Raw genomic sequence first — 12,173 nt, 5'->3', positions numbered from 1 at the left:
CATGCCCTCCCCACAGTCACAGCACCTGAGACACACCTGGCCCGTTTCTCCTTTATTATATAATCTGAGCCCCTGCTATCACAGTCAGTCACACAGGACAAATAGCACAGAAGCTCTGGACCCACCCCCTCACCCAGAGGCGCAGGGGCCGCGTCTGACCAGAGCCCTCTCTCCTGTGTTTGGAGACTGGTGCCCTCAGTTCCCCTACTTGAGGACGCTGTAAACCTGCTCCAGCACGTGGCCTAGGCCCTGGTCCTTGGGCATCCTGCTGGCCAGGGAGATCTGAAAACAGGCAGGTCCGGCGCCTCAGGGCTCCTGCCCCGCTAAGGGCTCCGCTAACCCCGGTGGTGTCCCTAAAATCACACCTCCAGGTGCATCCTGGGCCTAGGAATGTCGTCGTGGGGTATGATTCCTCCCCACCACGCCCCGCCCCCCATGCACCGAGGCCACGCCCACCCTACCCACCAGCACCGCGGTAGGAGGTGGCCAGTGTGGCAGCTTTAAGCCCCGTCCACTGTTCAGTCTGAACAGAACAAGCGAACAGAGGAAGCTGCTTCTCTGTAAAGCCGAGTGGAATGTGTCTTCTGAGAATGGCTCTCAGGAAGGACACAAAAGGCTGCCAAGCCCTTGCTGACACATACCGCTGACTTAACGGGGTTGGGGGGGTAGGACAGACTGGATCGTCCTACTCGCAGCACCAGCCCCTCTGCCTGGCTCAGCTCTGCTGTGCTTCAGACTCAGAGCCCCCTCCTGTTCAGGGGCAGCATCTCCAGCCGGGATAGACCCAGGGCCACAAGGGCTACAGGCTTTTACATCTTCATCCGCACTTGATAGCGATCTCCACCACTGTCATCACCCCGTGTGACAAACGTGACTTTTCTTTGGCAGTGCTCATCTCTGACTAAAATATTTTTGTACAAGCCCACTTAACTCACTTTTCCTCAGGCTGCCTGTGGATATATTCCTGTGGGGCTCCCTGAGATCTTTACAAAAGGAAGGGTTTGCACGGGACTCGAGGTGTGAGCCTCACCTTCAGCTTGTCCAGGTAGGTGTGCTCCTGGTTCCAAGGCTCCTGGAACCTGACGAGGTCAGGGGCGCCCTTGTAGAACTCTACCAGCAGCATCTAGTGGGACAGAGAACACATGAGCTCCAGCCGCTGCTGCCCTTCAAGGGGCCTCCAAACTAACGCAGCGCAGCATGTAGGGGTTACCCAGATCCCCAAGAGAGGGACCTCCGAGCAGTGCCACCCTGGGGAAATGGAGGAACTTGGCAGGAGGGAGGGCTGCCTGGAGGAGGAGACACCTCCCCCAGAAGCAGAAGAATTGCTGCACCGATTCTTTCTACCCCGCCCTGAAAAGCTCCCTGGCCTAGCCATAGTCTGAGCAGGAACATCTGTGATGTCACAGGTATGATGAACTATCTCCGTTTAAGTGCCTACTGAATGGCAGGAGTGACACCTGAGGTCCTCACATGTCTCCATTGGGAGAATCAGTGGCAGGTGCAAAAGCCCAAGGTAGGAGCGTCCCTAGCACCTTCCATAACAGCAAGGAGGCCTGGTGGGGGTGGGGGTAGGGGCCGAGACTGGGACTGGGGACTTGATCCTGAGAGCCCGTGATTTTCAGCAGCAGAAGAGACCTATCAGGATCTTGATGTGGCACCTTCAACCACAGCTTCCTGAGTCCTAGAGTTATGTCCAACTAGCGGGGCACCCTCAGCCCCCGCCTGCTCCTCCCAGGGTCCCCCACCCATGCCACCCCAGAGTGAGCTTACCATCTCATGGAGGATGTCATTAGTCAGGAAGCTGTCCTGGACATAGGCCATTTCCACATCCATGGGGATGCCGTAGTCACTGGGCCTTTGCTGGCGGAGACACAAGCTCGTCACCACTAGCTACCCCACCCCGCCCCCCAGCCCAATACTGCAGGGCACAGCGGGAAGTTCCCTGGGCTGGGAGCCAGGGAGTCGATACTGTAGGCCTGGCTCTGGGCTGGGATCAGATTCAGAGCCACGTGGGATCTCCGAAGAACCCAGCAATGCGACCAGGGAGGCAGGGTGGCATCCATCTCTACACACACACACACACACACACACACACACGAGTGGCCATGGCTCCCTAATTAGGGTGGCATCCATCTCTACACACACACACACAGGAGTGGCCATGGCTCCCTAATTCCTTTCTAAAGCTAATTTCTCACACACACACACACACACACACAGGAGTGGCCATGGCTCCCTAATTCCTTTCTAAAGCTAATTTCTCACACACACACACACACACAGAGGAGTGGCCATGGCTCCCTAATTCCTTTCTAAAGCTAATTTCTCACACACACACACACACACACACAGAGGAGTGGCCATGGCTCCCTAATTCCTTTCTAAAGCTAATTTCTGACCCCAAGACTCGACTTGGAGAATGAAACCAGACAGGTCTCAGGTTGGAGGCCGTACTGGTAGCCAAGGCAGCTTGCTACAGTTGGAGCCCCAACCTTTTCAGCACCACTCACACCTACTGCCTCAGCACAATGATTATGTTCCTATCTCACAGATGAGAGAAACAGGCCCCAGCTCCCCAAGTGAGCCGGGAACCAGAGTACTGGCTTTTTGCCGCTAACAAGCCCTCCTGACCCCGCCCACAACCACGCAGGGCCCCGCCCACACCTCCCCTGAAGCCCCGCTTACCTCAGGGGGCGGCATGACCCAGAAGGGCGAGATCTTGGACTCTGGGCCGGGGTTGCCAGAGTAGTAAGGGGCTGCGGGCGGAGACACAGAGAAGGGGCTGGACCTGGGATCTCGGTGACCGGCAGGGCCCACGCCCGCCCCTTTCCCTGGACTCACAGCAGAGCAGGGCGAGGCAGGGCTGGAAACCGTTGCTGGAGCCCTGCAGCCGCAGCTGGTAGTCCATCTGCGCGTCGATGTCCTGCAGCGACGGCAGCGCCGGGCCATGCGGGTGGCTGTGGTACCAGCCTACCAGGGACAGGCCGCGCAGGAGCAGGCTCTGGTAGATCTGGGGGCAGAGACGCGGCTGGGGCCGGCGCGGGACGGTGGGGTTCCACCGGCCCTGGTACGCTCACGCCACTCCCGACTGCCAGCACGCCAGGGACACCCATCCAGCCCCACACGGCCAACATTTAATGAGCGCCTGCTGTGTACCAGGCCCCTTAGGATACAGCAGTGACAGACCGAGACAGACCCTGCCCCGCACTCAGCGAATCCAGTGAGGGGGACAGTCAACAAAGACATAAAGAAGATGCTCCAGGCTTCTCCGGTGGTTCAGTGGTAAAGAATCTGCCTGCCAATGCAAGAGATAAAGGGTTCAACCCCAGATCTGGGAGGATTCCACATGCCGGGGAGTAAATAAGCCCATCCACAACAATTGAGCCTGTGCTCCTGTGCCTGGGAGCCGCAACTACTTAAGTCCCTATGCTTCAGAGCCCGTGCTCCGCAATAAGAGAAGCCTCCACGCCTCACAACTACAGAAAAGACCCAGCACAGCCAAACATAAGTAATTTTTTTTTAAAGCCTCCTATATTCCCCAGTGGTTCAGTGGTTGACTTGGACCTTTCACTGCCAAGAGGTGGGGCTCAATTCCTGGTGTAGGAACCAAGATCCCACAAGCCGCCGTGGTGCAGCCAAAAAATAATAATATAATAATGATAATATAATAATAATAAAATAATAAATGCTCCTATTGTAAATCTAAGGCAAAATATTATTTTGCTCACTGCTGTATCCCCAGCTCACAATTCCTGGCACACAGTAGGTGCTAATAATTAAATAAAGAGGCAGATGTGTGAACTCAAGTAGAGGCAAGCGCAAGCGTAAAGAGAAAGGAAGAGGTGGGTGGAGAAAGCTGTGCACAGAATGCACACCTATTCTGTCCTCCAGAACGGACCATGCTGGAAAAGGTGGGCGTGGAGCGCTTAGCGCAGTGCTAGGCCCATATTAAGCACTGTTAGGAAAACATCGAAGGGGGGCATTTAATATTTATCCGGCCTTTACCAGGTGACAGGCAGGCTGAGAAGGGAAGGGCTGGCGGCATCTGCGCAGAGGAAGAATGACGGTGGGGGTCACAAGTGCGGGGACTGGAGCTCACACGTACCTATCTGCACCCCTGCTGAGCGGCGACACGGCGCTAGGCGCCCTGCCGCGGTAGCCAGGACAGCTGTGTGCGCGCCAGCCTGCCCCACCCCCACCCCCAACAAATACCCCGTCGCCATGCGCCCCCTCACCTCCTCTTCCACGGTGGCCGCGGTCTCCGCGTCCCCCAGCCGGCTCCGACAGGGGAAGGCTCTGAGCACCGTGAGCACTGCACGGAGGCGGGAGAAGGGGTGGACATCGACCCCGGCCCCCAAACACCCTCTCTGCCCATGGGCCCCCAATACCCACTCTGACTGTTGATGTCCCAGCGGCCCCCCAGGTACCCCACGACCTGGCTGCGGGTCAGGTGGCTGTGGAAGTCCTGGGGAGGGGGAGGGACATGGGAAGACCCACTCAGACTGCGCCAGGTCCCAAGGCCGTCCTGGGGGTCAGCCCACCCCCCTCCTTCCTCGGATATTGATTGAGTGCCTACTATTTACCAATAGTGAACAGAGCAGACAAGGTCTCTGTTCCAAAGACCCTCTGGGCAGGGACCAGCCCCTCCCCAGGCCTGGGAGCCCCTGAGCCCTAAGGGACAGGGTAGGAGTTGGGCACACACCAGCAGGAACAGCACGTTGCTGGAGACGGCCACGTTGAACGGCTGGAACTTGTTGATGGCTGCGAAAGACGTTACTTCCACCAGGGTGTGGGGGTTCCTGTGGGAGCCAGGAAGGTTCCACAGCCTCAGGAACCCCAAGGCCCTTCCCTCACCCACACACTGGCTGCCTCAGTCTCACAGCCAGCTCTGAGGATCTGAGGCCTTGTCTCCATTCTTCCCCTGCCTGCCCTTGTCCTCCAATCCCATGCTGCAAGAGCTTCTGTAGATGGGGATGAGGGTGGGGGTTTTAGAGGGCATGGGGTGCATCTGACCTGGCCGAATCACGACTTCCCAGCATGCAGTAGCGCACCGGCACCCGGATCTTGTTTTCCACCCTTTTCCCTGGGGGCGTGGCCTCTGGGGAGTTGGCAGGGGGTGTTAAGAAAAGAAGTCAGTATCAGTTTCTCCCCAGCCAGGAACTGGAAAACCAAGGCCAGGCAGTCAAAGAAAGAAAGGACTCCAGGGGCAGTCTTAAAAAATCAAGAAAGGGAAAAAAAAATCAAGAAAGGGCTTCCCTGGTGGTCCAGTGGATAAGACTCCATGCTCCCAATGCAGGGGACGTGGGTTCCACCCCTGGTAAGGGAACCAGATCGCGCATGCTGCAACTAAGACCCAGTGCAGCCAAATCAATCAGTCAATCAATATTTTTAAAAACAAAGAAAAAAATCAGGCAGCAAGTTAACAAACTGGACATAAGAAACTAAAAAATCAGAAGGGATCAGGAAACCAGGTAAGGAGCAGACAGGGAGGCAAAGAAATCAGGCAGCAGGGCTAGAAATCAGACAACAGGGCAAAGAAATCCTATGGAGGAGTAAGGATAAAGAAATTAGTCAGTGGGACCAAGAAATGTAGAATTAGAACTTAAAAAGTCAGGCGGTGAGAGTGAAATGAGGCAGCGAGGGCTGGGAAGTCAGCCAGGCTTCTAGCAGGCTCTACACCCAGCCTCCTCCCCGTCTTGAGCTCTGTCCACCTCCCCCCACCGTCCCCACCTCTTCCCCTCCCCCAGACCTCTTACCCGAGTGGACAGGCTCTGAGGGGCCCTTCCCTTGCGGTCTCCTACTCTTGTCCTCCGCTGAGGCTCCTGTCAGAACCTCCTCCTCCTCTTCCTCTATCAGCAGCTCCTCCTCCTCTCCTTCGCTGGCCGGGCTCTGGGTGGGGTCGGGGTGGTGGGGGAACGCGACAGGACTTTTAGCTGGATTCTCCATACCCTCCCCCCAAGTTCGACCAAGAACTCTGGCAGGCCAGAACCTGCCATTCCTGTCGTTGCCCCGGGGGCCCACTAGATGGAGAGAGTGAGCAGAGACAATCTAGGCTGTGGACCAGTTGCTCAGGCTGGAATCCCGCCTCTGCCTATTTCAAGCTGACTTCAGTCTCTGTTCTCCTGTAAAACGTCACAGTGACTTCCAGCCCCACAGGGGTGGCATAAAGGTGAAATTAGATAATGCGTGCAAAGCATTTAACATATGCCCTGCTGCTCCATTCATCCAGCTGTCAAAGACTTTTCATGGATTCAGCTGATCAGATTCTCTCAATAACCTCTCCTCCTTTCTCGTAAAGAGCCGTTGACGAGGTGACCTCTCTGTCCAAACCCAACGGCCACATCTCAGTCTCTGTCCCCCGCCCCCTCTCAGCAGCGTCTCCTGGTAACTCCTCAGGGATCCTCACCCCCGCACTGACCGGCTTACCTCCGACCTCTCCTGCACCTCCTTATTCTCCCCCATCTCACTCGTTGGGCCAGGGCTGGGTCCTCCCGCCTCTTTATTCCCCCACCCACACCCCTTCTGGGTGGCCTCAAACCCCGTGTGCCCCCTGGACAACTGCCCACAGTCCTGACTTCAGGCTAGGTCTCCCCTGACCTCCGGACCCCAGGTCCGGCTAGTCCCTGACATCTCAAAAGGGGGTGTTCGCACTCAACAAGGCCACCCAGACCATCCCCCTAAACTTGCTCCTCCCCACATCTCCGATGAGGGTAATCCTGTCCACGCGCTTGCAAAAACATTTAGGGGAACAAAATATCTCCTAACACCAACATCAGATCCACCAGCAAATCACATCACATCCACTTTCAGAATTAACCAGAACTTACCCACTTCCTCCTCAAAGGCCCGCCAGATTCACCCCATCATCACCCACCTGCACCCTGAATCCCTGGCTCCTGTTGTACTCCCAACAGCGGCCACCAGAGGGCGCCGCTAAGGACCTGACTCAGGCCCCACACCTACTCTGCTCACAGTACTCCAGAGATCCGACTTCCCTCAGGATACAAGCCCAAGTCCTCCCCACAGCCCACCATGCCCTCCACGACTTGCCCCTGTCCCCTCCCTGCCCTTCGCTCCTCCCTCTCTCCCTATGGTCACTCTCTGCTCCAGCCACATCAGAGTCTTGCTGTTCCCCCAAAATACCAAGACCGGTCCAGCCTCAGGGCCTTTGCACATGCTGTTTTCCAGAACTCTTTATAGCTCCCTGCCTCCACCCCTTCAGTTCACTGATCAGATGTCACTGTCTCAATGAGGCCTTCCCTAGCCATCCTATTCCTTTCAGCACTTGCATCCCCTGCCCCTGCTCACTTCTTCCAAAGTATGATAAGATGAACTTATTTCTTTTGTTTGTTTCTCTCTCCATGAAGGCAGGAATGTTTCTCATTTGGCTCTCTGCTTTATCACCAGCACGCAGAAGAGGGCCTGGCACACAGCTGGCATTTATTAAATGCTTGCTGAATGAACAGCCCTATGGTATGGTGTGAAGGTTAGTTTTATAAGTCAACTGGGCTAAGCTATAGTACCCAGTTACTGAATAAAACACTAGTCTAGGTGTTGCTGTGAAGGCATCGGGTTGATGTGGTCCACATCTACAATAAGTCAACTTTCAATAAAGAAGATTACCCTTGATACTGTTGGTGGGCCTCACCCAATCAAGTGAAAGGCCTTAAGAGCAAAATCTGACGCTTCCTGGAAAACAAGAAATTCTGCCTCGAGACTGCAGCATCAGGGGACTTCCCTGGTGGTCAGGAGGTTAAGAATCTGCCTTCCAATGCAGGGAATCTGGGTTCGATCTCTTGTCAGGGAACTAAGATCCCACATGCTATGGGGCAACTAAGCCTGTACACTCGGGAGGCCAAGCCACAACCAGAGAGAGACACATGTACTGCAACAAAGAGCCCATGAACCAAAACTAAGACCTGATGCAGCCAAATAAATAAAAACTTTTTTTAAAAAAAAGACTGCAGCATCAACTCTAGCCTCTGTGTGTGTGTTTGTGTGTGTGTGTGTGTGTTAGTATGATCACAGTATTCAAGACCCTCCAAAATCTGGTCCCTGCCAATGCTGCCAGCCCCCTCAGCTACTAAGGTATCAAATCTCCAGCTGCATCAGCTAACAACAGCTGCCTACAAAGGTGTGCAAATGCCATTCCTTCCTCTGGAAAGCTCTTTACCCTTCATCTCACTCTGATCAACTCCTACTCATCCCTCAAAGCCCCAGCTCCAACATTCTCTCTCTGGGCACTCTTTATCCAGCAGTGAGTCAGGGAGGCTGAAGGATGTACCTCATCAGCGGCAGCTGCAGTCATATGGAGCTGGTTTCGCCGGAGCCAAGCAGCTTTGTACTTGTCCAGTTTCTGGCCCTTGTATTTGACAGAGGCCCAGCCACAGCCAGACTTCTTGGCCGGGTTCACCAGCTTCTTGCAATGGGTGGCCCAGGCGCTGGGTGAGTTGAACACCTGGCCTGTTTCCTGCCACACAATCCTTCCATCGGGCTGCAGGTCTCCCACGAACTTCTTCCCCTGCAGTGACAGTGGGTTGGCTGGACCCAGGAGCTGGTACTCATCAAGACTCCCTCCTCCAGCAAGACCTCCCTGACCCCATGCTGCTTCCCAGGGCTTGCCACCCATCTCCCACTTCCTTCCAGGAGGCTTCCAGCTTAGGTACCATCCTGATCAGCCTGGATTGAAACTGTCCAGTTACGTGTCCGTCCCCACTCCCTTCACTGGACTGTGAGCCCCAAAGGACAAGAACTGCATCTGACTTGATCTCCACTGTGTCCCTAACACCCAACATAGCCTGACACACAGCAGATGCTCAATTCACAAACTGCTCCCACTCACAAAGACAACAATAACAATAATGGTAATGATAACAAACACTTATAAAGGACTTACTGTATAGCAGGCACACTGCTGAGCAGTTTATTCATTGCATCCTCATGCAACCCCATGGGAAGAAAGAAAATCCCATTTTACGGATGGGGAAACTAGGATACGCCTAGGTTGAGTGAAGTCACATAGCCAGGAAGGCACTAGTGTCCTCTCTGAGCCAAAGATTCTCCTTTGTGGAACGGAGAGTTTGGTGAACAATGTTCTCCCACCCAGAAAGGCTCCTGCTGGGTCAGGATGCTCTGTGCCTCAGGTTCCCCTCCCCATACCAGGGGCTCGGCTTGCGGCAAGAAAGCACACTGGACCCGGTTTCCCCTTTATGCACGGGCTGGGATGGGATGAGGCCGGGAGGTGCTCACCAGGTAGTAGATGGACAGCACTCCGGCGCCGGGCTCCAGCAGCGCGTCTTTGAGGAGCACCCGCAGCGTGACCGCGCGCCTAGTGAGCGCGCCCCCTGGCCCGCCGCAGCTCCCCGGTCCCGCCCCGCCGACGCCGCCGCCTCCGCCGCCGCGCGCGCCTCCCGAAGCCCCTGGCCGCTCGGGGTCCTCGGCCTCCGCCTCGTCCTCATCTTCATCCGGCGCCTCCTCGCCCGCGCCGCCCGCAGGGGACAGCGGCTCCGGAGCTACGGGCAGCGACAGGCTGCAGCGGAGCCGCGCGCCCTGACCGGGTGCAACCACCCAGCCCGGTGCCCCACCGGCCCCCCGCCAGGCCCGCCGTACCTGCCATGGCCGCTCCGCCCCACTCCCCGCGCCCCGTGCGCCTCGGGCTCTTTCTTCCCGGCACGTGACGCGGCTCCGCCCCTAGGAGGGAGCACCCCTGCCATTGGCCGCCGCCGGTGGGCGACTGGGGGCTCGGCCAGCAGAGCCGAGCCGGGGACAGCCAGACTCTGGCCTCTTCACGCGGGAGAGGGAAGTGGGGGTTCAACCCTAGGGGGCCATTCGGGAAACTGAGGCCTGAGGCCACCTTCCGTGGGAGGGAGGTGGTAGCCGAGAGCTCGGGGCACCACTGGGAACACTGAGGCCGCGGGCTTCCGCTTTCGGAGAACCAATGACTCCACCCGCGGTCACCGACTGAGGCCTGGGTCTGGGGGACATAGGGGGCTCAACTCGCTACGGCTAGCGGGGAAATTGAGATCCGCGACCACTCCTATTGAGGAACCCACAGGCCTCAGCTGTTGGTACCAGGAAGACACGGAGGCCTGGGAGGATGAGCCCCACAGCCCTAGCGCTGCGGGACAGAATCGAGGAAACAACCCGGCGCCTCGACTCTAAAGTGCCCAAGCCGGGCAGCATTCTCTAAAGGGTTAATTTCCACCCTCCCCCGGCGGCCCTCGACTGCCTTGATTGGAACGCAGCAGAGCCCGCCAGCCAATTATAACTGGGTTATTTCATCTTCAGCCAATAGACGATAGAGGGTGGAATCCCTCCTGCCAATCAAGCGTTAAATTGCTCCTCCTCGACCAGTCAGCAGGAGCCCCCGGGTCTTCAACCAACCAATCAGTTCGCGGGTCAAACCTCCCTTGAGACCCCGCCCCCCCCTCTCCTACCCAACCCTCAGCTCGCGGTGCACGTGGGCGGACTCTGGCTAGACGTGCGCGGGACAACTGCTGCTCTTTTGTCTCTGGTCACTGTCCCAGGACCTTTGCCCCGAGGCGCAGGGCCAACTCCTATCACTGGGACTCCCCAACCCCAGGCAGGGCTGAAAGCCCTGGGCAGAGGCTCCCTCCAGCTGCACGGCAATTTTTTGGCTGGACTCAGCTACAGATGAATGTACCCGATGCCGGTCCGAAAGAGGGGACAGGCTGTTGGGGACAGGGCTGTCCAGCCACAGTGGTCTGTAATGAGAGTGAACCTAGCTCCAAATCTTGCTCTACCATTTCCCAGCTCTGTGACTTTGGCCATGTGTCTCCACCTCTCTGTTTTCTCATGGGGATAACAATTCGTACTTCAGAGTTGTTAAAGAACAGGACTTGACATATAGTAAGAGCTGGGGAATGTGAGTGATTATTATTACTCATGATGCAATAAAGTTTGTATTTTAAGGCAGGACAAGAAAAAGTAAACAACAATTCTTTGTTTGGACCTCTTCCCTCCCTCTCTCCCTAATCTGTGTAGCACATTAACCAGAGATCCTCAAAGATGGGAAGATAAGAACTCCTGCTCCACAGTAAAGATCTCTTTTCTTTTCTTTTTCTAACATTTTATTTCTTTTTTTCCCCCATTTTTTTTTAATTGAAAGATAATGCTTTACAATGTTGTGTTAGTTTCTCCTGTACAACGAAGTGAATCAGCCATGCATGCGTGCTAGGTTGTGACCGACTCTGTAACACCCTGGACTGTATCCTGCCAGGCTCCTCCCATCCTGGGATTTCCCAGGCAAGAATGGGTTATCATTTCCTTCTCCATGTTGTGTGTGTGTGTGTGTGTGTGTTTTTCCTTTCTTTTTTCTAATGTTGACAATGTATCTTCTTATAAGAACAGCGTTCTAAAAAAAAAAAAAAAAAAGAACAGCGTTCTTTCCCGGCTCTGTAGGGGTCATGATGATCTGCTGCTCACTCTGTACTTGCTTACCTGGACTATGTATCCTTAGTGAAGTTTATGTAAATAACAGTATGTCATTTTGATGTGTGATCCTTTGTCTCAAGGCGGTCCAGAGGTTAAGAAGCCATGCCTCCACTGTAGAGGGCGTGGGTTCAATCTGTGGGCAGGGAATCAGTGACGCAGCAGGCATGCATGCATAAATGAAATATATATGACCATGCCTACTAACAGGCGGAACCGTTCTCAGAGCTTTCAGAAAATCTGCTTCCTGTTATAATCTTCAGTTTGGCTCAAAGAAAATTCCGTTCCTCTCTTCTTAACTTGATAGTTAATGTTCCCTGACACTCACTTTGTGTCCAGTCCAAACCTCCTTTTGGAGTCGTCTCACCACCCACCCAGGGTCCAGCCATCAAATAGGCATCTCCCAGCCCCTTAGGGGGGCTTCCCAAGTGGCACTAGTGGTAAAGAATTTGCCTGCCAATGCAGGAGACTCAAGAAATATGGGTTCAATCCCTGGGTCGCAAATATCCCCTGGAGAAGGAAATGGCAATCCATTCTAATATTCTTGCCTGGAAAATTCAATGGACAGAGGAGCCTGGTGGGTTACAGTCCGTGAGATTCAGAGTTGGACGCGACTGAGGACAACACACAGCTGCTTAGACTCGGCAGAGCTCACATGGCCTCAGTTTATTTGCCCATGGCCTTGTCTGCTTTCTCGTTGCCTCTCTTCTGAAACCCAGGGC

The 12,173-nt window shown here is 55.3% G+C and overlaps 1 protein-coding gene across 2 annotated transcripts; it reads right to left on the bottom strand.

Moving 5' to 3' along the window:
- Window positions 1-39: 39 nt before the first annotated feature.
- On the bottom strand, window positions 40-10,151 carry MPND (MPN domain containing). 2 transcript variants are annotated; one of them, XM_043466240.1, is made up of 13 exons: window positions 9,610-10,151; window positions 9,250-9,512; window positions 8,285-8,521; window positions 5,757-5,889; window positions 5,014-5,098; window positions 4,703-4,799; window positions 4,393-4,465; window positions 4,236-4,312; window positions 2,842-3,028; window positions 2,686-2,756; window positions 1,771-1,860; window positions 1,031-1,123; window positions 40-282 (listed from the first exon to the last, which is right to left on the bottom strand). In XM_043466240.1, the coding sequence occupies exons 1-13, from the start codon at window positions 9,614-9,616 to the stop codon at window positions 205-207; spliced, it is 1,491 nt and encodes a 496-aa protein (XP_043322175.1). In that variant the 5' UTR covers window positions 9,617-10,151; the 3' UTR covers window positions 40-204. The 2 variants fall into 2 exon arrangements, with proteins under 2 accessions (XP_043322175.1, XP_043322176.1); XM_043466241.1 differs by having other exon boundaries at window positions 2,842-3,010; window positions 9,610-10,150.
- Between the last annotated feature and the right edge of the window lie 2,022 nt (window positions 10,152-12,173).

The sequence above is a fragment of the Cervus canadensis genome, chromosome 4 (assembly GCF_019320065.1).
Source record: "Cervus canadensis isolate Bull #8, Minnesota chromosome 4, ASM1932006v1, whole genome shotgun sequence".
NCBI classification, from domain to species: Eukaryota; Metazoa; Chordata; class Mammalia; order Artiodactyla; family Cervidae; genus Cervus; species Cervus canadensis.
This window is presented reverse-complemented; position numbering and strand designations above follow the sequence as displayed.

Bases quoted from the DNA above. Each gene is read 5' to 3' on its own strand.
- MPND (XM_043466240.1), bottom strand. The intron at 5,890-8,284 runs GTACATCCTTCA...GACCCCACCCAG, and splicing joins CTGCAGCTGCCGCTGATGAG to AGCCCGGCCAGCGAAGGAGA. The intron at 1,861-2,685 runs GTAAGCGGGGCT...TGTCTCCGCCAG, and splicing joins GGGTCATGCCGCCCCCTGAG to CAAAGGCCCAGTGACTACGG.